The sequence below is a fragment of the Cryptococcus depauperatus genome, chromosome 4 (genome assembly GCF_001720195.1).
Source record: "Cryptococcus depauperatus CBS 7841 chromosome 4, complete sequence".
Taxonomy (NCBI): Eukaryota; Fungi; Basidiomycota; class Tremellomycetes; order Tremellales; family Cryptococcaceae; genus Cryptococcus; species Cryptococcus depauperatus.
In genome coordinates this window covers 1,548,151-1,575,949 of record NC_089471.1, presented here as the reverse complement: position 1 = coordinate 1,575,949, position 27,799 = coordinate 1,548,151, and the positions used below count along the sequence as shown (strand labels likewise).

The window sequence follows — 27,799 nt, the reverse complement described above, 5'->3', positions numbered from 1 at the left end:
ACTGTAGAATACTTTTACTTTAGATACTTCATTTCATGCATATCCAGCGCTAGATTTGCTGTATTAGAACGCCGTTCATACTTACTATTCACATAGTTATCATCAACAATTCAGTGAGGCACTCCTGTGCCTACAGGTGCATACTCGTACACACATTCCAGGTGCTATTGTCTATCATCTTGATTGTTCTCTATTGTCTTGTGCGTCATGCACATGTGCTATTGTGAGGTTGATGAACCCGCACTACTGTCTGAAACGGTACACAACGCTCTCGTACGCCACCGACAATACCTGGACAACGGTATATAATACGGCCCAGCAGCATTCACTCCACGTTGACAACACAACCAATGCGACACCTTGAGTACCCAGCTTGGAATTTCATCGCCCTCGTCCTAGTTATCCTGCCCGCTCCATGGCACTGGAGGGCGCGCAACATTGCAACGATGTCGCTGGTGTTTTGGCTGACGCTCGCCAACTCATTTGGATTCATCAACGTAATACTCTGGTCTGGGAACGTCGAGGATAGGAATGGGGTATGGTGCGACATCAGTGAGTCGGGCAAGTGTGACATGGACTGATGCTGTAGGCAGCCGGATCCCCCTGTTGGTGAGTTATGCAGTGCCGCTCTGCTCGCTGTCGCAGATGCAAAAGTTGGAATCGCTCGCATCGACTCGTCAGACTCGCGTCTCTATAGATGTGGCGAGACGGCGGCTATGGCAGGAAGTCGTGGTCTGTGGGGTGCTGCCAGTGGCCTTGACAGCGTTGCAGTATATCGTCCAAGGTCACCGGTATGATATCATTGAAGGCATTGGGTGTAGCAATCCCACTTTCAAGTCTGTTCCGGGGATGATCATTCGTTTTGCCATTCCCATGGCGGCCTCGGTTGCCTCGTTGATCTTTGCGGGTAAGTTGCTGGGTGTTGAGCTTGGCTAACGGTGGTAGCGCTCGCTGTGAGATGGTTCCTCATCCGTCGTCTCCAGTTTCGCAATATATTGCAGACGGCAGAGACCAGGCTGTCGGTCAGTCGATACCTTCGGCTCATTGCGTTGGCAGTGACAGACAGTCTGACAGTGCTCGTCGTTGTCGCCTATGCCTTGACCAACGCTCTGTTGGATGGATCTTCGCCAATGCGCCATTATGACAGTTGGGCTCAGGTGCATGCAAACTTCTCGCAGATATCTCAATTTCCGGAAGAACTCTTTGGGTCCTCTTGGCCTGCCGTTGTGACGAGTGTGTTCGCCCCGGTCATCTATTCGATTCTTTTCTTCATCTTTTTTGGGTTTGGAGAAGAAGCGGTATCAGAGTATCTCGCAATGGGGGAAAGGGCGTGGTTGTTGTTGCGACGTTTGGGGCGAAAGAGCCGAGCAGTAGACAGCGAGGCTGGACTGGCAGGGAATAAATGTGAGACGGCAAGAGATTGTGTTAATTTGGGCTCAAAAGCGGTGCCCATTGTAACGGATTCGGATGGCCAGGAGGAGTTGGCTTCGGTTGACACGTTGGACAAGGGACGGAGTTTTGCTTTCGAGGCGCACTCTTTTCCCATCTCGCAGGGAGATTTAGACATTGTGGTCAAAGTTGAGAGGTCTGTTGTATGAACTGCTGGATTTTTGAGGATAGGGCAGGAGAGTGTTTATGTTATGTATTTTCGATTGGTTGCTCTTTCTGTCGCCCAAGAGTCAGACCTGGAAGTCAGCGAATAGGCAAAGCGTCAACGTCGTATGAGGCTTGGGAGTGGTTCATATATTCAAACCGTAGGTTTTGTATGCAAGCAGAGATCTATTTGGGAACAATCGTAGAGATTGCCGTAAACACTCCAGTTCTTTGTAGGTTAGATTCCAATTTAGTCACTCGTTGCCGAATAATAGCAGATAGAAAGATAAATCAAGATAGGATAGAGGAATGCAAAAAGAACAGAGCAACGCGCGTCCTTGAATTTGATTCCGTGCTCTTCTGAGGTGCAAGATAATGAGCAATTGTGGATTAATCAGAAGCTGTTTATACTATTCATTTGCGTTTCTATCATGTCACGATCATATGATAGAGGTGAGCATTCCGGTCTGTTTTCAGTAGCAAGAGATTATTCCTTGCTACATGATGTTCACAGAAAAATGTCGAAACTGATATACTATAGCTCTCACTGTTTTCTCTCCTGATGGTCATGTAAGTTAACCCTGTTGTACACTCAGCTAAACATACTTTGTTAGCTCTTTCAAGTCGAGTACGCTCTCGAAGCTGTCAAGCGAGGAACATGCGCTGTTAGTCATTCCGTATTGCCAAAACTACGCAGTCAAGTGCTTAAAGAAGTGTCTGACGACAGGTTGGCGTTCGTGGCAAGTCGTGTATTGTTCTTGGCGTAGAGAAAAAGTCAGCCCTTCAATTGCAAGACCCAAGAACCGTTCGAAAAGTCGCTGTACTTGACAATCACGTCTGTGTCGCATTTGCAGGTAAGACATAGACGACGGCAAATATCACGGCTGACCACGTTAGGTTTGACGGCTGACGGGCGTATCCTAATTGACAAGGCGAGGACCGAGTGCCAATCTCATCGATTAACTGTAGAAGATCCTGTCAGCGTGGAGTACATTACTAAATATATTTCTAGTATTCAACAAGTTGGTGATTGATCCGTATCATGCTATTTTTGCTAACATCTTTTAGAGATATACCCAGTCCGGTGGTGTCAGACCTTTTGGTATTTCTGCTCTTGTCGTTGGCTTCGACCATAACGACACTACTCCCCGGTTGTATTCGACCGAGCCCAGTGGTATCTACTCAGCTTGGAAGGCTTGTTCCATTGGAAGAGCATCCAAGACTGTCCGAGAGTTTCTTGAGAAGAATTTCGTTGAAGATCTTGAGAGTGATGCAGCCATTAAGCTGACTGTCAAAAGCTTGTTGGAGGTTGTACAGACAGGTGCGAAAAATATTGAAATCACAGTCATCGAGTCCCACGGTGTCGTCAAGGTGCATTTATTGCTCAAAATTTATTCCATCACTGATGTTGTGTGGTAGAATCTTGACCAATCCGTCGTAGAACGTATTGTAGGCGAAATTGACGTCGAAAAGGAGGAAGAAGTGGAACGCAAACGCAAACGGCTTGTTGCCACACAAGCAGGACAAGCATCTATAGCGATGAGTTCTGACAGCAAATAAAACATCCCACAATATTTTATCCATCTGTCCCTCGTCTATATGATACCAGTAAAGTATGATAAGAAAGAAGCAGATTGGTTTGGAAGTGCCAACCTTGTAGACGTGTGTCTATTGTTGCAGCGACATGTAAGGAACGTTGAGGGAAATTGATGCAGCTATGTGCAGGCTTAGTGATATTTGCAGTTAAAACATTTGAGTAGATGCGGTCTTTTCTTCTGACGTCTCTGTACTGTATCAACCAATGCGTGTAAACGACCTGACATGAGATAATCTAAATTAGTTGAGGATCTAAAGGCGACTTGTATCGTTTATTTTCTATTCGGCTCTTATCAATGAAATTTGGGTACTTATATAAAAGACTCATGTCTCTTGATTTCAATCGCTATCTTGTAAACGTCTAATCAACGACTGCCAAAAGTCAATTGATGTGAATAATGGTCATAGCATTTGAAAAGAGCTGTAGTCCATACATTTCCATATCTTGTATCACATACCCTCTACTGAGTTTCTCAAGTTGTATGACGAATCCCATATTTTACGTATAGAAGAATAAGTGACGAGACCATCTCTCAAATAGCGTCAAAAAGCAAAAGATGATTTATTTATACTGTCAATGAACTCCATGCTCATTTTATCAACTATGATTCCAATCCTGCCGAGCAGTTAATCCGCGTGTTCATTGGCCTCAAGGCAATAGGTGGCAGCCAAAGTATGTTTTAAAGCTAAACCTGCCAGTTTGCAAACACTTTCAATATTCTCCAATCACCCTATGCTGTGAGAAGATAGAGAGAAGTGTCAATTCTGCTAACCATCCAGAGATAGAGCTTTTGATGATGAGACATGTGTCAATTTAAAGCGAGGAAAAGACCTGATATGATGTGAAACAGCCATTACAATGTCTGCAATGCAAGGATATCATGTATTGTTTCCAATCACTGCAATTTCTCTCTTTGTCAAGTGATTTGAATAACACCTCTCCTCTCTGGGAGAATATCAAAGCGCTCACTCCCATTTTGACGCTTGAAGAGGCAAATTTTGTATCATATTTTGAAAGATGCTGTGAATTCATCAAATGGCATAAAAAGGATACTCCTCCAATCCTTACAACTAACACAACTCGCTAGTCACGACATCAAGCTGTTGTAACTCTGCCCCTAGAATGGTCGCGGTTTGTCAGTGGCAAGAGTAATGATACTTGCACTGGGGTCGGACGCGAGGACCATATCTGAGTAAAGTTTACTGCCTTGGTTAGCTTTTGATGTGTAACTGCATAAAAGAGTTCAACACACCTAGATCTGACAGGGTTGATGAGCTCTTGTTTAGCCGAGCTCGCTCGTTTTATAACCATTCCTTTTGCCTCAGAACCTTCCAGTCTCTGTTTGAGAGGATTTATAAGCGACAACTTGAGAACTTTACCGTCAGCAACGACGCCATTGTATTGTTTAATAAGTTCCTCAGCAGCTTGGCGATTTGCAACTTGTAGGTCGATAGTCACAGGGCCTTCTTTAACAAAGCTTGATAGAACTGCATCAACAATAGGCAGTGTCGAAAATGCAGACTGGTTGGGTCAGTTTGTACGTGTCAACTTGTGAGAGTACTCACAACAACATCTTCTGTGGTAGTTCCTTCTGCCAGATTTTCCACTCTAACCCAAGCAGATACTTCAACGGTTGTGTTTGGCGATTGCGCTCCTGCCAATTGATTTGTTCCTCTTTTAAGTCGCATGCCCAAAGTATTTATCGGTGGCTCCTTTTCCTTTCTAGTTACGTTCCACCCCCTAATCGGTCCACTACCAACATTTCTGGTAGACCCGCGCCCCGACGAAAGCGTATCAGAAGGAAACAGCTCAATTCCCGCCTGATTGCCATTATTTGCTAGAGATATTCGAGCTCCAATTTTAGACTGCGGTTCAATTATTCCTGCAATCCTATCTTTGATATTCTTGTGCTTGGAGGTGCTCGATTGGGCGCGGCCGCCTGATTGTGATTGATGCAGATCGTGTTTCCACTGGTCGTCATTCGAGGGCCGCTGCAAGAGGTTAACTTGGCGCACCAAACGACGTGTGCTCTACACGTACGTTATATGGTTTGTTTGGCCTGGGCATTGTACCAAAAGATCAAGGAGTTTAGAGGGTTTATCAGCGTTTGAGATGCTTTCACAAAGGTTTGACAAAAAAAAATATATTTTACAGTAAAAGAAAAGAGTTGGATTGAAGAATGAATAAGTCTGCGCAAGACCGCGATATGAATGACGCGTAAACTTTGATCCCGTTTTGGGATGAGATTACTTTTTTGGGATGCTTGGCTCACTTTTACACTAATTTGGTAGAATTTTTTTTAATTGATATAGCGGCGAATGCCGCCTGGTTATACAGACCCAGAACAGAACACCATGACATTCAGTAGTTACTAAACTTACGTAACTCAATTTACAGATATACTCCCAGGTATGAGAAGTCAAATCGTAATCACTCTTAGAATTCAATTAGAAATAATCCAAGATATCTGGCTACTCGAGGATTCAATGTCTGTATATGATGGTTCTCAAAAAGAAGAGTCCAACTGTAGGATGAACGATTTTTTTTGGCCCATTTTTCGAGATTTATTAGGAGAGAAAACCCAAAACTTATCAAAAAGAGGCTTAAGTTTTACGTAATTGCGAGTTATACAAAAGCTACAGTGCAAGAATTCTCCACAAAAAAACTACCATCGCAACGAGGTTTGCTGAAATTTTCGAAAAAAATTATTACGGTTAGTTTTTACTCGTATATTTCCAACGACTAAAATTTTTACTTACGTAATAAAACTCAAAGCCAACATGCCAAAAGTCTTCACGTCATCATATAATTATTTCGGTTTTGTCAAATCGTTATATTTCTCTTTAAACATCCATTTGGAGCAAAATAAGATAGATAGGTAAGCAATCAACAGTAATCATGGGCGATTAATCCTCACAACATAAGTTTAGAGCAAAGCAAGGTTATCTAGACTGATCTCATTTGCTGGCCAATACACAGCCATGGGCGCCAGTGACCATCACCATCGCTCTACTCTCAAACAGGTGTGTTTTGTTGATGAAGCTACAGCCCAGCTTATCGTCGATAGGTCAACAAGAAATCTAGCCACAAGCATGCTTCAAAAGGTTCCGTAAAAGCCGCTGCAAAAGGCAAGTCTATTAGTAAATTTTGCTAGGATTTGGTTGATGGAATAGCAGGCAAAATATCAAAAGAAGGTGTATCGCATGCAAAAAAGACAGCAAACTCTTTGTCAAAAGGAGACAGACTCAATGCGGCTGCACAAAAAAGACGTTTGCAGCACAAATCTGGAACCGAAGACGCCAAACTCTTCTCGGTTGCTAGAAGCGGAGGTAATTCTTTGAGCAGCTGTTTTGCATCGTTATAGCTCATCACAAATAAGGCCATGTTCCACGAATTGTTACCCTCGTCCCGCTTGCCTCAAGCCTGCTACCGACAATCTTCTTGTCAAGACTTTTGTTGTCATTTGGATTATCTGACTTAGATTATGACGAAGCTTGCTCATCTCTTTCTGATTGTGGCACCTATCTCTTTCAAGTACCGCGATATCAGACATCTCTGCAAGTAAACATCTTGCCTTACAAATCCTTATATTCAACGTTGGATGCGGTTCTAGTCAGTGACTACGTTATACCGTTGATGAGTAGTGTCGACGAAGTTGATAATGAGGGTGAAACTGTTCTCAGATGCTTGCAGGGCCAAATTGGGAACGCTGCAGTAGTTGCATGTGTACAAGTAAGAATGGTATCTGAGAGGTAGCGTTCATTCTAATGACTAATCTCTACAGTCTCCCCAATCAGACTCAAATCAAAAAAAATCTCTTCATCCTATTCGCAAATCACTACTTTCATTCATTAAATATTTTTTCCCCTCGGTGAACAAAGTCTATTGTTCTGACACTCCGAATGATTCTATCCTGCTTGCCCGTGCTTTATGTGAAGCTGTTCCACGGCATAATAAAGGCATCGATTCGCATGCGTACTTGGTTGCGGAGACACATAACATGGTAACATGGACAAGTGAGGAAGGCGACAAGGAAGACGCAAAAGGGTTACTGGAAGTCGTTGGGACTATAAGGGGTGGAGGAAGATTCAGCGCCGATCGGCTTGTTCACATTCCAGGAAGCGGAGACTATCAGTTAGATGCTGTAGGTTATGTGTTGTCTCAGCAGGATTGCTAGGCTTTTCTTCGTCTAATGCGGAACTCCTTAGATTCTGCCCGCACTGCGTACATCTAATGATGCTGCCCTACTTGAAGGAAGTAGCCCCCTTTCTCTGCCGACTGATAATGCCGATGACCTTACAGCCACTCAGACAGGTTCCAAAACTTTTGTCAATAAGCAAGTCATGCAAGTCGACAACTTAATGTCTGATTCAATATCGAAGCGTGGTGTGATGGTTGAATCTGATGAGAACGACATTGCATTGGATTCATCAAATAGCCATAGCGACTCAAGCGATCTTGATCACGAAGAATTGGATCACGAACACGTAGATGATACCCAATTGCAGGACAACACATTAGGAGTTAGTGAAGAAAAAGAGAATCAAATGTGAGTGTAACGTTCTAGTGCAGATGTCTGTGTACTGATATAGCAACAAATTATAGTTCAGACGTCAAGCCTTGCAATGAAGATGCTGTAGAACAGTATACTCTCTTCCCTGATGAGGTTGATACGCCTCAACATATACCCGCCAGAACTCGTTTCCAACGGTACAGAGGGCTTAAGAGCTTCCGAACTAGTCCCTGGGATCCATATGATGATTTGCCTACAGATTATGCTCGGATCTTCCGATTTGAAAATTACCTTGCTACCAAAAAAGAAGTTGAGCATGAGGCATTATACGATGGCGTCGAGGTATGTTTTTGGACTTCTACGCAATCGTACACTCTTGTTGATAGTTCTATCAGAGTGGCACCAGAGTCAAATTAGTAATTCGCAATGTGCCTCGCGCAGTGGCACGTCTCAGAGACGCGCATCTTCCTCTCATTGTCCATAGTCTATTACGCCATGAACATAAGCAATCGGTCCTTCATTTCGTTGTTCAGCGGAATACAGAGTACAGTAATCCAGTGATGGCAAAAGTTCGTGTCCTCCGTCAATGGCGTCTTGCATCGCTCATTGTTTCCTGTAGAAACAACTGATTCTTTGCGTTGGACCAAGACGGTTCTCAGTCAATCCTCTCTACTCTCAGCATGTGGGGGGACAAGTCAAGGGTGCAAACGATGTGCATAAATCAGAAAAGTTCCTGAAACCATCTACTGCCGCAGTTTTGACTACATTTGCACCCATCTGGTTTGGAAAGAAATCTTGTTTGGTTTTGAAGGATGGAGGAACAAGTAGCGGTATGTCGGAGATTTGCACCAAGAAAAGTACTAATTCATATTTTAGTGCCCTCACTGGTGGCAACCGGTAGCTTTTTGTCACCCGATCCTTCTCGCATCATTGCCAAAAGAATTGTATTGACAGGGCATCCAGTACAAATCCATAAGAAAACGGCTACAATACGAAACATGTTTTTCAACTGCGAAGACATTGAGTATTTCAAATCAATTGAGCTTTACACAAAGTACGGAAGAACTGGGCATATTCAAGAATCCCTCGGAACACATGGCCATTACAAAGCTCACTTTGATGGGCCTCTGCAACAAATGGATACCATTTGTATGAGTTTGTACAAAAGACAATTCCCAAAAGTAAGCGATTGTTTGAGTACTACTAGTATTATTTTGTGCTAAACCGCTCCAAAGTGGGCTAGCTATTACCAATCATTATCCACATCAGAAGAGAACGAACAGTCGCAGGGAATGATGATTGATGACTCAGACTAAGATGCTGTTCAAAAATGTCAAATGCATATTGAGTAAGCGGTCATTCAGAGTGACGGCTTGGTGGTTTTCTATGAAATTGAGTGCTCATTTAGCTAGTGTGAATAAATTGCTAGGGGCTTCCTAATGACTCTTGCTTAAGAAAACGTTATGGCAAGTGAACAGTGTTGAACTGATAAAGGATAGAAGTGCGTTACTCTGAAGTCTTTTAAAGGTATAAGAAGTAAAGGGATGAAAGTAAAAAAACTGATGTACTAATATAATGAAGTTTATGAAAAGTATCAGTGTCTGAAAATAGTATTCGAATGTCCCAGCACGCTATGAATTTTCTTAATCAAATATTTAATTTTAATTTTAAACATTCATTTCGCTAATTTGCATGATTATATCACTGACTAAACACATGCCAATCGACTTAGTCGCTCAACAAACTACCTCTGCGCTATACAGTTTGCTCAAGGGTTCTTAGTTTCTGCGCAAGGTTAACAAAGACTTTGATGGGCCCCATAACAACAGTCCATGGAATTATCGCTAGCGGGTTAGGAACAGCTGTATTACTAGGATCTTGGAAGCTTGGAAAATCTCTCATCCTCGACAACGGAGACCGAAGAGGATCAGACTGACACTAGGAAGATTTTGCTGCGGCCAGAGATAAGATATCAAACGAATCTGCGCTGGCCAATTCATAGCCTTACTGTTGGCTTCAAAATACGATTCATTCTTCCGGATCATCAAAAGAACAGCATCCATATTGCATTAGCAACTAGCAACATATTTCCCTTAGTTTGATTCAACCCTTCCAGGATTGGAGACGAATAACTCTTATTGACGAGAGCTCAGTCAAGCTTGAAAGTAGTAGGCATCGGCATGTTGTTTGTTCTGCAAGTCAAGCACTCAATCCTCTTCATGTCGAGCCGACGAATAATGGCAAGAAGAAGCGTTTGACAGTTCGAGATACGATTTCAAGCGCCCATTGTTGTATTTTGAAGCTGAACAGCCCCGTAACAGAAAAGCGCCATCAAATCTCCGGCCAAAGTTGATTCTCAGTTGTATGCAGAGGAAATATCAGCCAGGAGAATGAGCTTATGTGTTGGAGGCCCCCAAAGAGGCCGTGAAGTTAATGCTGTAGGAACTAACCCGTCATACCATCATAGTGAAGTCTGTATCCAATTGAGGGGTATTGGTGGATTTCATAGTTAAACCATTGACCATTTTTCCTCGACCTTGACCCTATCGTAGTCGCCAGGGATGTGTCCGATGGAGATCTTGGTAATTCAGGAGAGGATGAATGTGGTTGAGCAGTCATGGCGGCAGACACAGGGAGCATGAGATAAGATGGAGCAGGAGATCTTTGATAGATGGCAAGAGCGATGTCTCAGCGAAGAGAAGCAGTCGTGGCTGCCAGTCGCATACACACCTCATTACAGGATTAGGACCTGGCTTGTCAGAATGCTTCATGCATAGCATACCAGCATAAAGATTGTGGATGGTGATTGACGAAACAGCAAAAAAGAAGTATAACAATGAAATACAAAAGTGAGACTGGGTGATTAATTACTTTATTCAAGGGCTAGGGAATCAACATTATCAGCTTATCACTTTCAATTCTCTACAAATTGCCACGTTAGAAAAACACCTAATACTACAATAACAAATCAATAGGCAACTTTTTGTTTATATTCAATCATTTACATACGGCATGAACATTGCAGCTCTTGAGCAACTCAAAGAATCTCTTTTAGGAAACACCATAGCAAAAGCAAAGCTAGCCAAGGATCACGAAACGCTCGCTGCAGTCACGCAAGAGCTTTCTCCCAATAGCCGCAACCAAGCTGTTACTGAGGCTGCTATCATCGTCGCCTCTCTTGCCAATGGTATCTTGACCTGTGGACCTTGCATTGACAATGGTAACGTTTGGTAACAGCTGGGCCGTTTGCACTCCAGCCACTGATCCACAGTGACACTCCGTTTCGCCTCCTCCATCTAATACATCATCTCACACAAGTGAAAAGACCAGATAGCCCTCTTCCGTATCTTTTACGGGCCTTGCGGAATATTCTCGTATCAACGGCCGACATTTTATGGGGTCACACATGGGCATCGAATACAGACAAGCAAATGGTCGGAACGGGTTTGGTAGAAGAAGACATAGTGAGAGAAGTCAATCGTATCAGGCAAATTGAAAGCCAGTGGAAGGCGAATGCCTCCAAGAGTTTGGAACTGATCTTCCAGGTAGGCGGCAGCGGCTCCATTTGTGGTCCCCTACTTCTGATCACTGAACTTTTGGGTTCTGTAGCCTCCACATCTTTTCACGCTACTTTCTCTCCTCGTGTCAACAGATATCCAGACTATTCTTCCCATTTATCAGCTTTACGCTCGTCTTGTGGCTTTCGGAGGACATTGCGAAGCCCTTGTTATGTGGTGCCCTCCTATTACTATCAATTCTTCTTGCGTTACCTCTGGCAGTAGAACAGATGATGTTTACGATTCGGTATCACATACGACGTCTTGGATTGTTGAACATCTCATTTCCCATATTAGCGATCTCGATGAAAAGGGTATTGCTCGTGCAAGAATTGCCAAAGTAACTATAGCACAACTCGATTTGCTTTCTGCGATAGTGAAAAGGTGTCGGACTGTAACCCTTTGGACCCATGATTGTCTTCCTTCATCTCCTACAAATCCACTTGACAACGTTCATGACAAACTGTTGTCGTTTTTAGAGTTTTTGTCACATTTGATTTGCAAATCTCGCCCTTCCATGAGCTTGGCCGCACTTGAATGGTTTGTATACTGTGAATCTTCTTTATGTCAATGAGCTAATATTGTATAGCGCAACAAGCATTGTGAAAGCCCGAAAACTTGATGGCTCGTTAAGTATCGCTGAGAGCTCGCGAATAAATTCCATTGCCAAGCAATTGCTCACTTACATCGCTCACTTGTTACAGTTGAGAAATCTGGAAAATCAAGTCAAAATCAAACTCATCTTAGGTTAGTGGGCTACTTATGAGATGTATGTTACATGAAGCGCTGAAGTTGTAACAGCATCCCTCGTTTCTGATGATCCTTTTCTACAGCAATCCGCGATGGAGCTTTCAATACCACAGGGTCTTCTTCAAAATTTATCTCATCTTTTCCCCCCTTCCTCAGCCATTGCGACTAACTCATATGTTCGTTCACTTGAATCGACACTGCTTGCCCTTGCATCTCTTGCAATGAGCAGCGACTCTGTAAGAGTACTCATATCTAAATATCCGGATTTGCCCCATTCCGTTTCGGATAACTCTAAAGCTGGCACTCAGATTTTCAAAGTTCTCAAAAACTCACTTTGCCACGAAAACTATGGTGTTAGGGCAGCATCTTGTCAACTCAGTCGGGCTCTTAGCCGTACTATTTCAGTTGTGCGCACAGGGATGGTTGATGAAGGAGTGGGAGAAGAAGTGATTAAGCTTTTGATAAGAGAAACTCAACACAAGAGAGCGAAGGGGTTGGACGAAAGCATGCTAGGAGAGGCCGTCTGGACAATTGAGGTTGCTGCTACCGCAACAATATGTAATTTGATCGTCGATTTTTCCCCTTTCAAAAGGGTATGTTTCGTTGTTGTAATTACCAGACTGACGAGAAACTATGTAGATTATGTTATACGAAAGCAATTTGCAAACTATCATTTGTTTGACTCATTCGTCACACACACCCCTTGCACTAAATGCTCTATGGATTATCAAAAACTTCCTCTTCAACTCAGATTTACAAACAAAACAGTTTGTTATGAAATCTTTCACCTATCGTTGGTTAGGAGATCTAGTCTCTCCCTCAGTTCCCGATCAGCTGAAGGTACAAGGGTTACAAATCATACAAAACCTGATAGCGAAAGAGCATATGGCAGATATAAGTAGGATAGCTGACAACATTGGTGAAAATTCCAGCAACCATCTTACAAAGAGTGATGGATCAGAGGGCCTCTTGGAGCTATTGGCTGAAATACTGAACAAGACTAAGTACAATGTCAATCCTGAAGTTGAAATAGCGGTAAGCTAATTTGTATTGCGATCTTACGACTAATCATGGCCACCACAGAGTCTTTATGTATTATCCAATCTAGCTTTGGGCAACGAGAAGCTCAGGGCAGCCATTGTCTCTCATACGGCGATTGTCAGGATTCTTTCGGATGCTATTGTGAATGTCATCGTTACCAGGTCTTTACCAAAGCTTATGTTTATTGTAGAATGCGGATTTAGTAGACTCTCAGATTCCTGCCATACTCGCTTTTCACCATCTTATCTTGTCATCTACAAAAATGCGTCGCTCACATCAATCAACTCTTGATACTTTATTGCCTTGCATTCCAAAGACCAGATTGAAAGATTTGGCAAATAATAGAACAAATTTGGAAGCGGCACAGAAATCAATGGATCTACTGGAAGAAATCGACAGGCAATGATAAGATAACAATGTGAAACTTGATGATCTCATTGTGATACCCCTCAGCTTACAATAGTAAATAGCCGCGCCGTACTTTCTCTGTCATCTATATGATTTGCCCTTGTCATGCATTGCATCATTTTCGGCTAGTTTTCTACCAAACGTCTAAAAACAACTGTGGCCAGGCGGAAGAGGTATGAATACTGGCTGTGAAATACAGAGTACATGTCGATTTGTAGAATGACATAGTCCCCCAGTCTGCTGTAAAAGGTTTTCAATGGCATCAAAAAGCGCATAATAATGATAATACTTTTAAGTAGCTGGTCAAGCATCATTTTTATGCCATAAACATGACATTTTTCGATATTCTGTCTGTAGCTTCTCTGCCTTTTGTATATTTTACAATGCACCTGACAGGGAAAGCATTCTTCACACCTTTTCATCAATTATGCTTGACCGTCTCAATTGCATCCAATACTTAAACAGTACATGGTAAAAGAACAGCTTGATCCCAGACTCAAATGCATCCGACAAAATAGCCTGACGTATTATACCTAGAATTGATTGACGCTGCTGAACGCCAGTTTTTCGCTATCCAACCTACTCTGGGTCGACAACCTCGGACAATGTTCCGCCACTCCTGACTTTACCCCATCCAATCAGTCTCCAGTGCTTGTCAATTCTCCTACTTAAAGCAATCTTTTCCCCTTTTTCACAACATGCCGGTGTGGTGAGCGCGATAGTCACGTCACCGCCTTTGACAGCAGATATTCTTCCTCCCGTCTGACTTGCGCCAATGTTGAAAAACAATGTTTCACCTACTACCAGCTTGCTAACTTTGGCTTTTTTCGAGTCGTCTGTTTTCACACCAAGTAATCGACGAAGGAGGAAAACTTCCGCCCTAATCTCTACATAGATGGAAGGGCCCTTGCCCACAGACGACATGACCATACCCAACAGCCTGTCCGCACGACAAAGAGCAGGGTCAACCAGCGTGCCAACGCCAATTAAACCCCCTGGAACGGCAAATTGAAGATGATTTTGTTCGGCATGTAGAGAGACCACCCGGGATTTCAGAGGACGACATGTGCAATTTCCAGAAGCATCCCGGGTAATGAGACCTGGTCTGATCTCAACTTCTTGTCCAATTTTGAAGACACCTTGCAAGATACTTCCGCCAGCAACACCACCTTTTAACTCCTCGACACCAGCGCCCGGCTTGTTAACGTCAAATGAACGGATGATAACCATTCGAGGATCTGCGGCAAAGTCGTAATCAGGAGGAGAGATTTTGCAAATTGCTGCCACCACAGCGTCAATATTGAACCGGAGCTGAGCGGATACAGGAATGATGGGTGCAAGTCGAGCGGTGGTACCTGCGTCATGTCAGTGGTGCATGTAAGTCTAGCTCGTCTGAGTTATTCACCTTCGACAAATTTTTTGATGCTTTCAGAATGCTCAAGAGCCTCAGTTTCTCTGACAAGGTCCATCTTGTTTTGTAAAATGACAATATTCTTTGGATCAACACCAATGATTTCAAGAGCAGCCAAATGTTCTCCGGTTTGTGGCTGAGGACATGACTCATTTCCGGCTATGAGAAGAAGAGCGCCATTCATTACAGCTGTTCCTGTAAGCATTGTAGCCATCAAAATGTCGTGACCGGGAGTATCAACGAAGGAAACATGTCTGAAGAAACCAATCAGATTCAATGCAAGAGACGTATGGTGTACAATTTACATACCTTTGTAATTGCATACGTCCATCACAGCCAGGTCTTTCACATTTAGGATGCGCTTCTTTGTTGGAAGGGTAGGAACGATAGCAGCTGGGTGGTGGGCAAGCGGGGTTTTGGCATCGGTAAATCTGTCATGTAATGAGCATTTCTTGTCTTAGAATCCTGTTTGTCCTTGCCAGAACCTGGAAAACGAGGCAATGTCTTGTCCGTTTCTATTGCCCCTTTATGTTACCAGATGAAGCGAGGTCCGGCTTCGAGATACAAACTAATATTACTGACCTTTGCATTCGCATATCCCAACTTGATTGTGATATTTCTTTCTAGCTCGTTTTTGAACCTAACTGTTTGAACTCCAGAGATGGCCCTAACCGTAGAGGATTTCCCATGGGCGACATGTCCAATAGTACCAATATTGATCTACCATGAACGGTCAGCTCACTTTGCGGCTTATCTTTACCAGCTATGTGTGGCATAAAACACAAGGAGAACAGCAATAAGAGATCAGAAAGAAGGCGTACAGTAGCTTGCTTTGAAATGACTTCTGGACTCAAGGCAGTCAGTTTTGTGACATCCACTTGTACTTTCTCGACAGTCTCAGGCAGCTTGGAGTACGCAGCGGACATGGGGTCGTTGATATTCGCCATTGCTGAGAAATGGAAAAAGTATAAAAGAGATGAAAAATGCTCTGAATGGCCAAAAGTGTTACATTCTATAAAAGATGTAGAAGAGATTTTGAGCCACTGTCGCCACTGGCTACCACGTGTCGGCATTTCGGCGTTAATTATTATAATCAGATACTTTATTCCATTGAATGAAATTTTTGTTTCCTTATCCTTCCAATTCAATAAAAAATGATGATCTACCCAGGCTGCAGCGTTCTGAACCTCGCTCCTGGTCTCCAAGAAGAGACTGGCTGACGCGACGGACGTGATTTCTGCCGTCTGGCAGCCAAAATCCTTGTTACCATAGGGACGGCTGTCTTTTGGTCTGACCCTATTTGGATATGGAAGAATGGTTTCGCTCGATAGTCAACATGCGTATCAGTAGTGGCAACATTGAAGCGGGGCTTGCGATATGCTATGCGCTCTTTGAGAGTTTATCCGGTATGCTTTACATTGAGCCTATGGCTGGTTGAAGCCCTTTCAGAATCCTATTATGTTCAACTTGAGTCGAACAATTCATCTGACCTGGTTTCGTCTTGTTGACAGAATGCTTTGCTGTCACTCAAATGGAAGAAAGCTGATTCGCATCAACAGTTGCCAAAGTAAAAAAATGAGACTAAATATATATCAGATGCCTTGGAACTGATAAGATTTCAGACAAAGCTACTAAATAAATGTCACAATGACGAGGCTGAGTTTCATACCTCTGCTATCTTGATTCGGCAGGCCAAATGTTGAAGTTTGTTGCTGTAACAATGAAGTCGAATTCAATGCGTCATAGGAATGCTGCTGGTACGTTCTAGGAATGTCGATGCATTAATGCAAGTGATGCTTACCACTGCATCTCGGTCGTTTTTGAGGGTTTGATGCCTTGAAAATCAAGTCATATTGGCTTTTGCAGCATAGCTTTCTTCTTTCCAATGCCTGGTTTTGCATTAATGAGGTTCACCATAGCATGGCTGCCACTACCAAACTCACAGATAAACTGAAAACTGGGTACAACGCCAGAAACGTGAATGTCTGTGACGTTTGGGCGTTTCTGTGAGCTTGGAAAGCAGCAAGACGATGAAAAGCGTAAAGAATGTCTTTGGCTAAATAAACAGTGCTCTGCAATGCAAATTTCAGGTCGCTTTTGTTGAGACGAAAAAATCATGTAGTAGACAAGAAAACATACAAAATAAAAATAAAAATAAGATGAGAAATATAAATCTATTATACTCGCCTCAATTTCCAGATGTACTAAGAAGTCTACCACATTTTATCACGCTTCGTCCGTTTCAGATCCCATTTGTTTTCACTTTCCGGCATTTTGTATTCTTCTTTTTCATTTACATTTTACATTTCTTTTAAAAGCCGTTGACCAACGCCTCGTATCTTGTATCACCTAATATCGCTTCACGGCAAACCGCCTGGAAGAGCATTATGGAAGACCCCGACCGAAGGGAGCTGAATGTGAGACCATTGATAGTCAAGGACAATCCGCCTATCACTCAGGTGTCTTCTAGCCAGAATCATCATAGTCGCGTATGTTTCGAAAGTGACCTCTAAAGCTAACATTATCTGATAATGGGTTATAGACTTCCCCGACGCCGACTTTTCGGTCGTCATCGCGTATCTCTCTTTCGGCTCTGATACATGAGAATTCCGTACCTCATGACGTTCCACCGCAGGTAAACATGCGGCCAGACTATGATCAACGCTATCATTCGGGAGCTGTCGATCACGATTCAACCGCAGATGGGCAGCATCAGCAATCCTATCATTCAGGACAACCCTTGTCGGGAGCTTCAACAGCCACTGAAATTTCGACAACTGGCTCAAACTCGAGGTACTCAAATGGGAGTCTTTCCGGCAACCTAGATGTGCCTGTGCATGAACGGAACAGATATGTCAACGAGAGTTACACTCCTTCCTATGCTGAGAGACATTCTCTCCACTTTCAGCCTGAAAAAACACATAAATCAAGACGGAGCCAGTACGGCTCGTCTTCTACAATCGACGCTAAACCTGCTTTTCCTTTACATCGTCATGATGACGTTTTTCCAGGAAATGGTTCTGTACGAAACTGGAACACAACGAGCAGAACTGCAAGTTATCAAGATTCATTCAGCAGTGGGTCCTTTGTAACTGATGACAATGGCTGATAGATTACATGTAGTATCTCGCCCGCCATACAAGAAACTCAGACCGAATAGTTGCATTGCTGGATGTGAAGACATATGGGAGAGAAATTTGGTACATTTTCAAAGTAAAAGAGAATTAGAGGCTAGGGTCATTGCTGATTTAGGAAATTCTCCTGTGAATCATTCAACATTCTTCCCTTGGTATATGGCTGACATAAAATAGCTGCTTGAGAGGAGTCATGGCGTCGATTTGGTCCAAATCCTTCCACAGACACAGAATGAAACTAAAGGAATTCGTCAACATCCTGGTGCTGATACCCACAAAAAACGCATACCCAACAAAGCTCTACTGCATCAAGAGAATGTTGAACCGGCATTAAGTTTCCGGGAGGCCTCCTCTGCCAAGCAACCTGCTTCTCATAGCTATATTAGACCTGCAAATTTGACATTGTCGTTGCCTGTCATCTCTCTCAAAGGTCAATCTGGCACAGGTAGTAGTAGTGATGTGGCTGGTTTGTCTTGGCCCAATATAGATATCCCCAATCCGGCTCTGAGTGATCTGCGACCACAAAAAGTCCAGACGGGGATGGGCGTTACAAAAACGTCAGTATTCAAGGACGGCAATCACTCCATCGAGAGAAAAACAAGACTCGAAAAGGGATGGAGCCTAGGAGGTGCAACTGAAAATTCCGAAACCTACTCAAGATATCAGAGTGAAAGCAGCATGATAATGGATCTGACTAGTAATGCGATAGAGACAGCCTCGATTTCAGAACCGGATAGCCCGTCTCAGGCACATTATACATTCGAAAGAGACAAGCAGTTCAAGCGTCGTACGCTTCAAGGCGATAATGTCGAATTTTCTGAGTATGCTGATCTGGATAATCAAATTGGCAATTTCCGCCGCCCTTCCAACTCACCTTTGCGAGCAGATGGCAATGCTGAAGAAAGTGATGTTACGAACGTCGGTGCTCCGTATGACTTTCCCACACAACTTCTTAAGAAGAAAAGTAGTAAAACCAGAGAGCCTGGTGTAGGTAAAGGTCGATGGACTCGTCCAAAAAAGCCGGAAAAGGATCTTGTCAAAAAGGCCGAAGAGCTCGCCTCTCTCGTCAGCAAAGGTCCATTTTCAACCCCCAATCAATCTCTTCCGGAAGATTTCATGAGAGCTCATGAACAACCGCCATCCGTTGCAAGCGCTTTCCTTCCTCCACCCAATTCGCACGATCCTAGAGGTGTCTCAAAGCACGAAGCGGGAATTAGAGTTGGCTTGGTCGAGGACTTGCAATCACGAGCATGGAAAGATGTTGTACGGGATGTTCCTAGAGTAAGCATACCAAGTTATCATCTTGAGAAAGAGTTTTGGACACTTCTGATACTGAGCTAGGTTTATCGGGTGTTTCAAGGATATGAACAGGCTGCCAGACAAGTCGTCTATCGTAAAGCGCATGCCAGTGTTCGCAACGGTTTAGGTCAAAGGAGCTTTAAGTCAGCACAAAGGCCTGGAGGAAGAGCCGCCAAAGAAGGAGCCGCCAAGGCTAGAAGAGTTGTCAAAGAGGTCAGTTACCTATCGGCGATTAGAGTATGAAACTCATGTGAAGGAAAACTAGCTGGCGTCGTATTGGCGTAAGAATGAAAAAGATGAACTAGTTGCGCGCAAGAAAGCTGAAAGGGAAGCCCTCGAACGTGCCAAATTGGAAGAAGAGAAACGAGAGACGAAACGTCAATCACGTAAACTCAATTTCCTCTTGACACAGACCGAACTATACTCGCACTTTATTGAGAAGAAAATAAAAACAAGAGAAGCTGAGGCAATTGAAGGAGTAGAGACGGCAGAAATAGATCGGGAAGAGTGGAAAAATCTTGAAAATACAGAAGATGCCGAAGTTGCGTTTGATAAATCTGATATCGACTATGATGATGGTTAGTATACTTTTTGTTGCATCAGCTAATTTGACACCAGACGACGAGGAAACCCTTAGAAAACATGCTGCTAGAGGTGCTAAAGCTGCTGTCCAAGCGACTAAAGATAAAGCTAAAGCTTTTGATCAAGCCAACAAGAGTCAAGCGCGTTTAGAAGAGGCTCATAAAAGCAAGTTTTGATCTGGTCTGAATAACAAAATGCAACTGATCAGTTTTCTCTAGTCAATGGCGATCAGCTTACTTTCCATAACCCTTCTCTTGGTCAAAACAGTGTTATCATAAAACAGCCTGCAATGCTCATGGCTCAACTGAAGGAATACCAGCTCAAGGGCTTAACGTGGTTAGGTAATCTATATGAACAGGGCATCAACGGAATTCTGGCAGATGAAATGGGGTTGGGTAAAGTGAGTGGAAGAGATGAGTACTAATGGTGTGGCTCACACTTTATTTTAGACCATCCAATCGATATCTCTCCTCGCATATCTTGCCGAAGTCCATAATCTATGGGGGCCCTTTCTGGTCATTGCACCAGCGTCAACATTACACAATTGGCAACAGGAGCTTGCGCGTTTTGTTCCAGATCTCAAATCGCTCCCATACTGGGGAGCGCCCCGAGATAGGGAAGTCCTTAGGAAGATTTGGAATAGGAAAAACCAGACATTTGATAAGGAATCGCCCTTTCATATAGTTGTGACTTCATACCAACTTGTAAGTGCACATATACACAGACAACGAGAGACCATCGCCATGCGTTTAGGCTGAACAGAATCACAGGCCGTGCAAGATGAAAAATATCTCCAATCTTTAAAATGGCAATACATGATTTTAGACGAGGCCCAGGCCATCAAGTCTTCCTCCTCTGCTAGGTGGAAATCTCTATTGAGCCTTCGTTGCAGAAATAGACTTTTGTTGACTGGCACCCCAATACAAAATTCTATGCAAGGTGAGTGTCTTCTTTTGCAGCATTTCTTGAGACTATGGAAGCTAATGACTCACAAGAATTATGGGCCCTACTACACTTCATTATGCCTCAGTTGTTTGATTCTCATGAGGAGTTTGCCGAGTGGTTTTCTAAGGACATAGAAAGCTCATCTGGAGGCGTCACGGGCAGCCTGAAGCCAGAACAACTGAAAAGACTGCATATGATATTGAAACCTTTCATGTTGAGAAGGGTTAAAAAGCATGTTCAGAAGGAGTTAGGTGATAAGGTATCATATCTATCGTAAGAGAAGTTGTTCTATAGCTGATTCGTAATAGATTGAGATTGATCTGCTTGTTGACTTGAGTAACCGCCAACGCTCTATCTACAAGGCTCTTCGCCAATGTGTCTCCATATCAGATTTGCTTGCGACTAGTAACGACTCTCGAGACCAAAATGATCCTCCAAAAAGTATGCGATCTCTAGTCAACATTGTCATGCAGTTTCGAAAAGTCTGCAACCACCCCGATCTGTTTGAACGCGCCGACGCCATCTCATCTTACAGTTTCGGTAATTTCCTCCAGACCGATCACTTTACAAGAGAGGGCGATCAAATCTATCTACCTGATTCAGGAAGGAATCCCATAACTTTCACAATCCCCAAGACGCTCTGGGTAGCAAACAATGCTAAACTTGACATACGTAGGGAAACGCCAACTTCTGGAGCTGACACCAATATTTTGCGTCATCTTTTGAGTATATGGAGCCCTGAATGGATCAATGAGCGCATTAAACAAGATAACGCAGAGTTTGGATGGACCAAAATCCTTAACTTAAATGCAGGGGATCTTTCAAGAGAATTGAAAACTCCTCTGTTTTCCCGATGCTTTAAAATTGCAAAAAGACAAAGCATCAACAATTTTGAGCTCTCGTCAACTAAAGGAAATTTCAGAGTATTCAAGACAGAGTTTTCATTCCTCAAGCCAAGTCATCTAGCTTTCAATGATATAGCCATGCGGGAATGGACTTGCTCATTTCTCTCTCGGAGCAATGCTCATTGCATTGTCAAACGTGCTGTAGCTCCGCCAATCGTTCCTTACTCTGCGGTTCATGCCTCGGACAATGGACAAAAACAGCCTTTCGGGCAACTCCTAACACAATCCGTTTTAGACAACTTTGCCTGCAATTTTCATGCAGCTACGCCCTTTCCACAGCCAATCGCATCTATCTGTTCTACCAATATCCTGCCTTTATCTTCATCCTTCCAGCTGCCTGTGTCTACACTTCACATACCCCCCGCCAAACGTCTTGTTGTTGATTCGGGAAAACTTGCTCGCCTTGACACTCTTCTTCAGGAGCTCAAATCAGGGGGACATCGTGTTCTACTCTACTTCCAAATGACGAGGATGATGGACTTGATTGAGGAGTATCTGATATACAGACAGTACAAATACTTGAGGCTAGATGGTTCCTCCTCTATCGCAGAGCGAAGGGACATGGTGACGAGCTGGCAGACGAATCCCGACATTTTTGTGTTCTGCCTGAGTACACGAGCGGGCGGATTAGGTATAAACTTGACAGCTGCTGACACAGTCATCTTCTGTGAATATATCGATTCATAACACAGAGATCATTTAGCTAATATGCACACAGATGATCATGACTGGAATCCATCTAGTGATGCTCAAGCAATGGACCGAGCTCACCGTGTAGGTCAAACGAAGCAAGTCACAGTGTACCGTCTTATTGCGTAAGTTGCTTCTCGTTGATATCGCGCCATTTTTACTGACTATAATTCAGCCGCGGTACTATAGAAGAACGTATTCTACGCATGGCACGCGGCAAAAAAGACGTTCAGGATATCGTTGTCGGCTCCAAGTCCATGACTGATATTGCAAAACCTTCTGAGATCGTGTCCCTGTTCATGGACGACGAGGAACTTGCTGAGTCTGTAGCCAAACGTAAACAAGCTGAGGCGCATGGATTTGTGGCTCCTTCTGGCCCTCAAGATGGAAAAACACCAGGTTTTGAAGGCGCTCTGGGATTGGAAGAAACGGAAAGAGATGATGGCTTTTTTGATCCCGTTGTTCTTGCGCAAGCCGATGAAGTGGTGAAGGAAAAGAAAGAGGAAACAAGCGCTAAAGGAACAAGTAAAGGGAAGCCCAAAATAAAAGGTAAAGACAAAGTCCAGGGAGTGTAAGAAAGAGTTGCAGAAAGGGTTGTAGGGTGCAAGATTATACTGGCATGTCTAATCGAAAGATATTCAGGACAAAAGCTGGGCTGGCGGCATGCTTGCTTCTATACAGCCACCAGTTCCAAGCTCATCGTTCTGAAGAACGACTAGGAGTGTCGAACAAACCTTGTGGATAACAGGAGGATTTGATATAGACAAATTTCTGAAGCCTATTCATTTTTCTCTCAAAGTCAGCTTCATATGATTTAATGTACTGATATTTGAGCATTTGGAATTTACACTCTGTTCATATTGATATATAATATCTTGCTTCATCGTCAAAAAAATAAGATATACATAAAACTCAATTCAATCAAATCAGAAGCTGATTACCAAGCCTAGGATATCAAGTTCTCTTTAACACGCCTCACTTTTACTTTATTTCTTTTCAATTGTGCAGGTTCAAAATTTAAAGATAAGCAGATGAAAATTGGTTTCTTCACCCTTCTTGAAGCCCATCCTCCTGCAAACTCCAAGCTCACAGATTCAGTATTATGCTGTCTTCTTCAACTCACATTATCCTTCGGACGACTGCCTCGTGCGTGAGCTATCAGTTTTTGACTTTGTAGGTCGTGATACTGATCAAAAAGCATTTGGCGGGCTCTGAAAAGACTCGGAATATCCGTCGTAAACAGCCAACACCTATCTCATGGCATCTTTGAGAGTTTTGCCAAGATAGTGTCTCTTGGTGAGGCCATAGGATATTGTACCTAACCTTCTATCCAAGGAAGTGTCGTTCATGAAGGTAACTTCCTATCAAAATTCCATGTGACAGTTGGCTTGCCTCTAGACAACAGAGAGAGTGAGAGGAATGGCGTGGTTGTAGGATTAAAGGGCAAACTTTTGAAAAAGCGAAAAGCTGAAAAGATGAGTATATGTTTAAGAATGAAATGTAACACCTTTAACGTAGAGAACTGATGGAAGTGTTAACATTGACTCCGTCAGAAGGTCGTAATAACACGTCATGGCAGTTTGATAATTTTAAATACAAATAGTGTATGTGACGGATAAATTCATAATACAATTAGAAAATTAAAATATAATACCATTAGAAAACCAAAGTTATATTTCTTTTGCAACACAATCATTCATATCCAAGAACAAATCTCAAACTTACTCAACATGCCAGTAAAAGCTGATGACTCGGCGGGGACCCTTCGCCAACTCAAAATCAAAACAGGTGTTGTCAAGCGTCTTCACAAAGAAGAGTCAGTCTACCAACAGGAAGTCAAAGCTCAGGTAGCAATAGTTGAGAAGCTCAAGAGAGATGGCGCAGACGGAGCAGACATCAGAGCTGCTGTATGTTTGAATTGCTTCTTTCTGTATGAGATAATGGCATGTTGCCTCAGTCTGACGATAAAGATATGCTAGGAGAGAGTTTTAAAAGAATCGGAAAAGATGATTCCAATAACTAGAGATAGCTTGCAAGAAGCTCATCAAGTACTCAAAGATTTGGTTGTAGGTTTTGTTTTCCGTCGCAGAATGGAATCTGTTGCATATAGCGGTCAGTACTAATCATGTTTAAGAATGCTGTAAAAACAGACGAGGAAATTTCATGTAGTCAAGAATTTGGAGACGCTTTCAGTATACTCCAACAAGTTGAGGCAGATTGGAAGAATGGAGGGAATTAGATGACCAAAGTCATGTCGATATTCATCTTCTGGGTATGATCAGAGTCAAAGGAAACCAATGACCGTTCTCTAGATTAGAAAAAAAACGACTCTCTACCAATGACAAAAGCTTCTATGCATGTGGGATCAAAATGATTTTACATCTCATGTTCTACTTGTATGTATTTGTTCATAGACTTACCGCCAGATGACTGTTTTCAAGTATCCTGCTCAGCGCCCAAGTTAGCAAAGCTGAGCGGAGTAAAAGGATACCCTCCAGCCATGTAATGCTTCCCGTTCGCCTCTACCCAATGAAGCCTAAGTGCATGCAAGAATGCAGACAGCCCTTCCATCACACACAAAATACCGATTGTACCTCCAAACCATACCGCAAACATAACAAACAAAAACACGCTTCTTGTGATAATCCCTCCGTCATATTCAAAAGCAAGATCGAGAGTCATGGACCATAAAACTTCAGACAGTTGCGCATGGGCCAGTGAAAGAGCCCAAAGACGAAGATAAGAAGCAGTGTTGGAGATACAGCCAAGACAAAATTCGATGGTGTGGATGACTTGGTGTACAATGATATCTCCCATTTCAAAGGGCTGATCCAGTAACAATTTTCATCAGTACAATATGAAGAGTATGAAAGAAGAGAGACTCACGTGCTCCTCGTCAGAACTTTCGGCAACAGCCATGCCTACGTGCTCTTCTTCTTCCGCCTCAGTTTCAGTGCTGATGGAGTTTCTTCCATTCATATACTCTTGTCCTTGCAGTCCTTGGTAGCCCTGCGCAGTGATCCTTTGGTGTTCTTTCCAGAGCATATATGGCTTAAGTGCCAACATCCAAGGCACACAAACTAAGGCGATTAGCAAGAGCACAGTCTGGACAAAACCTTGGCCAGTGTAGAGCTGGGTGCCAGGCTCAATTGTGCCAGGCGAGAGAAACATGTAAATCAACATGTTTAGCAGGCCGGGAGGACCTGTAGAAGACTTGGTCCAGTCCACTGACCATTTGTAAATGATACAGACAACCAGATAGCCAAAAATAGAGTGAAAAAAGAGCATCTGAGGGATAAACTCAGCATAAATGTTGAGGGGTTTTTTGAAATGAATATGGTTGGGTACTTGGAGACAGATGGCGAAAGTCATCTTGACAAACATCAATTTTTTGTTTCTCGCGGACGACAATATGAAAACTCACATGGATAACACCAAGAATTATGGACATTTTCATCTTGTAAGAGTTATTAAAAATTAAGGCATTGTCGGCCCCATGCCAGTTTGGATCCATACCAAAAGGATAAATGGTACCGGTAGACACAGCCTCAATGACTCCGGGGCTATTGTGAGGCCAATCCCAGCCCGATTGCCAGATATGGAATGTCTTGGAAAAAATATCGTTGTACATGAACCCGGTGAAAATGGAGAAAACACCCATAAGAATAATCAGATATCGACCGCTGTACATTTGTCAGATTTTTGTAACGACGACAAGTTTGACATACAAAAAGAAAGTCTCGACATTCTCATTAACACCATTTTTTGCGATTTGCTTTTCCCAAAATACCATTGCGGCTGCTGTTAAGAACATCAAAATACCATGACCAATATCTCCAAACATGACCGCAAAAAGAAATGGGAAAGTGATGATGGCAAACAAGCCTGGGTTAACCTCTTGATAAGTCGCGACACCATATGAGTCAATGAGGGTTTGAAAGCCTTCGGTGAATTTATTAGTGCGGTGAAATGTGGGAGGAGCCTGGTGAGTACGAAGTTCAGAGAGGATAGCAGGAACAGAGGTGCCTGCGGTATCCACAGCACGACGAAGACCGAGTTGAATGGCAGTGATATCTCGAGTAGGGCACCATCCTTCAGCAACAAGGGTTTTACGACCTTGATCATAGCTTAGCAAGTTGAGGGTTTTGAATATTTCTTCTTCTCTCCTGATAGCGTCCGTCCAAACCTCGAGGACTTCGGCAATCTTGCTTAGCTCGACTCGACGAGATTGACCCATATTGTACAACACGGTTTCGACATCCTCAAGGCGAGCATTGGTTTCGCGTAGAGCGTCAGCACGCTTATCTTGAGCCGAATCAATGTTGAAGAGATTTCCGCCCAGAGACTCGGCGACTTTACGAATTTTAGCCAAGAGCTCTTGTCCGTGAGCAAAAATGATGAAAACATCTTTGTGGCTTTCTTTACCGGATACAGGGTCGACAAAAGACTCCTCGATTTCCGAGTAATTCATGTAAAGATTGCCCCGAAGAACCCTCCATAAAATGCGTTCAAGTGTGGGCATGCGGACGCGTTCAACAGTACCGGCGACAAACTCGAGGTCAAAGCCAGAAGGTTCACCTGGGAGAGTTCCATATTCAGCGGCATGCTCAAGAAGAGGCGCAGTGCCGTCTGCGTCATCGATAGATGCGCGGATTTCGGTGTGTCGATGACCAGCCTACGTCTAATAAGTAGAAGATAAAAAATCTCGCATATCACGACTTACCTCGTCAAAGAATCCAGCTGTTTCTCTGAGAACACACCTTTTCTCTACCAAATCGCTTTTTCTCTTGCCGAGCTCTTCCCAGCTCTTGTTCATTTCTGTCAGCCTTATTTCATGTTCCTTCAATTTTTCCTCCAGCTCATCGTAAGCATTCTGGGCGCGAGGACCAACTGTGGTAAAGGGGGAAGCAGATGAAAGAGGAGGAATACCAAGCGGAGGAGAGAGAGATGTGATTTGAGAGCGAAAGAGACGAAGACGACGTGTTGATTCAGCAAGACGGCGGAGGCGAGGGGTAAACGGACGTTGGAATGACGTGAGTGTAGGATTAAGCTACGATAGCGAGTAAACAGCAATACAACCACAGATCTACCTACATCTTTGAACTGGAAGTTGCCCATCTCTGCGAGCTCTGATATTGTGTCGTGGGCTACCTCTGAAGGAATGTAGAGCTGCACGAGGGACATTTCCTCCGAGCCTGACCAAAAGTCAGCAGAATAACAAAGAAAACAAGGCATAAAACTAACGAAAAAGAGAAGGGTAGTTGCTGGTCATCTTTTTTCAAACACGTATAGGAAGATGGGCAAGAAGAGGTTTGAAAAAGGTTGAAGAGAATGGGATCAGAACAAGGCAAACTTGCTTATGTAAGGTTCCTTT

The 27,799-nt window shown here is 43.3% G+C and overlaps 10 protein-coding genes across 10 annotated transcripts; 6 read left to right on the top strand and 4 right to left on the bottom strand.

The window, feature by feature from the left end:
• Positions 1–350: 350 nt before the first annotated feature.
• On the top strand, positions 351–1,598 carry L203_103927 (uncharacterized protein; the record flags this gene model as incomplete). The annotated part of the gene is made up of 3 exons (XM_066213317.1): positions 351–552; positions 590–907; positions 946–1,598. The coding sequence occupies 3 exons, from the start codon at positions 351–353 to the stop codon at positions 1,596–1,598; spliced, it is 1,173 nt and encodes a 390-aa protein (XP_066069414.1).
• A 426-nt stretch (positions 1,599–2,024) lies between these two features.
• L203_103926 (uncharacterized protein) lies at positions 2,025–3,153 on the top strand (the record flags this gene model as incomplete). The annotated part of the gene is made up of 7 exons (XM_066213316.1): positions 2,025–2,046; positions 2,135–2,163; positions 2,208–2,258; positions 2,321–2,447; positions 2,491–2,615; positions 2,662–2,964; positions 3,013–3,153. 7 exons carry the CDS (start codon positions 2,025–2,027, stop codon positions 3,151–3,153), a joined length of 798 nt encoding a protein of 265 aa, XP_066069413.1.
• A 1,154-nt stretch (positions 3,154–4,307) lies between these two features.
• On the bottom strand, positions 4,308–5,257 carry L203_103925 (uncharacterized protein; the record flags this gene model as incomplete). The annotated part of the gene is made up of 4 exons (XM_066213315.1): positions 4,308–4,392; positions 4,443–4,711; positions 4,756–5,181; positions 5,231–5,257. 4 exons carry the CDS (start codon positions 5,255–5,257, stop codon positions 4,308–4,310), a joined length of 807 nt encoding a protein of 268 aa, XP_066069412.1.
• Positions 5,258–6,171: 914 nt separating this feature from the next.
• Positions 6,172–9,019, top strand: L203_103924 (uncharacterized protein; the record flags this gene model as incomplete). The annotated part of the gene is made up of 11 exons (XM_066213314.1): positions 6,172–6,213; positions 6,258–6,318; positions 6,367–6,519; positions 6,570–6,922; positions 6,975–7,334; positions 7,399–7,739; positions 7,796–8,045; positions 8,099–8,272; positions 8,323–8,533; positions 8,580–8,884; positions 8,939–9,019. The coding sequence occupies 11 exons, from the start codon at positions 6,172–6,174 to the stop codon at positions 9,017–9,019; spliced, it is 2,331 nt and encodes a 776-aa protein (XP_066069411.1).
• Positions 9,020–10,715: 1,696 nt separating this feature from the next.
• On the top strand, positions 10,716–13,457 carry L203_103923 (uncharacterized protein; the record flags this gene model as incomplete). Its single annotated transcript, XM_066213313.1, has 8 exons — positions 10,716–10,890; positions 10,941–11,248; positions 11,313–11,800; positions 11,850–12,007; positions 12,062–12,603; positions 12,650–13,045; positions 13,094–13,192; positions 13,242–13,457. 8 exons carry the CDS (start codon positions 10,716–10,718, stop codon positions 13,455–13,457), a joined length of 2,382 nt encoding a protein of 793 aa, XP_066069410.1.
• Positions 13,458–14,038: 581 nt separating this feature from the next.
• On the bottom strand, positions 14,039–15,817 carry L203_103922 (uncharacterized protein; the record flags this gene model as incomplete). Its single annotated transcript, XM_066213312.1, has 5 exons — positions 14,039–14,814; positions 14,865–15,124; positions 15,180–15,301; positions 15,453–15,590; positions 15,692–15,817. The coding sequence occupies 5 exons, from the start codon at positions 15,815–15,817 to the stop codon at positions 14,039–14,041; spliced, it is 1,422 nt and encodes a 473-aa protein (XP_066069409.1).
• A 901-nt stretch (positions 15,818–16,718) lies between these two features.
• Positions 16,719–16,988, bottom strand: L203_103921 (uncharacterized protein; the record flags this gene model as incomplete). Its single annotated transcript, XM_066213311.1, has 2 exons — positions 16,719–16,759; positions 16,814–16,988. The coding sequence occupies 2 exons, from the start codon at positions 16,986–16,988 to the stop codon at positions 16,719–16,721; spliced, it is 216 nt and encodes a 71-aa protein (XP_066069408.1).
• Positions 16,989–17,257: 269 nt separating this feature from the next.
• On the top strand, positions 17,258–23,000 carry L203_103920 (uncharacterized protein; the record flags this gene model as incomplete). The annotated part of the gene is made up of 14 exons (XM_066213310.1): positions 17,258–17,359; positions 17,413–17,947; positions 17,994–18,133; positions 18,182–19,285; positions 19,346–19,516; positions 19,569–19,881; positions 19,979–20,050; positions 20,104–20,285; positions 20,335–20,589; positions 20,656–20,824; positions 20,881–21,089; positions 21,139–22,402; positions 22,454–22,550; positions 22,601–23,000. 14 exons carry the CDS (start codon positions 17,258–17,260, stop codon positions 22,998–23,000), a joined length of 5,013 nt encoding a protein of 1,670 aa, XP_066069407.1.
• A 1,155-nt stretch (positions 23,001–24,155) lies between these two features.
• On the top strand, positions 24,156–24,664 carry L203_103919 (uncharacterized protein; the record flags this gene model as incomplete). Its single annotated transcript, XM_066213309.1, has 3 exons — positions 24,156–24,332; positions 24,405–24,491; positions 24,560–24,664. 3 exons carry the CDS (start codon positions 24,156–24,158, stop codon positions 24,662–24,664), a joined length of 369 nt encoding a protein of 122 aa, XP_066069406.1.
• A 197-nt stretch (positions 24,665–24,861) lies between these two features.
• Positions 24,862–27,697, bottom strand: L203_103918 (uncharacterized protein; the record flags this gene model as incomplete). Its single annotated transcript, XM_066213308.1, has 7 exons — positions 24,862–25,251; positions 25,312–25,797; positions 25,850–26,108; positions 26,154–27,100; positions 27,149–27,475; positions 27,520–27,620; positions 27,670–27,697. 7 exons carry the CDS (start codon positions 27,695–27,697, stop codon positions 24,862–24,864), a joined length of 2,538 nt encoding a protein of 845 aa, XP_066069405.1.
• Between the last annotated feature and the right edge of the window lie 102 nt (positions 27,698–27,799).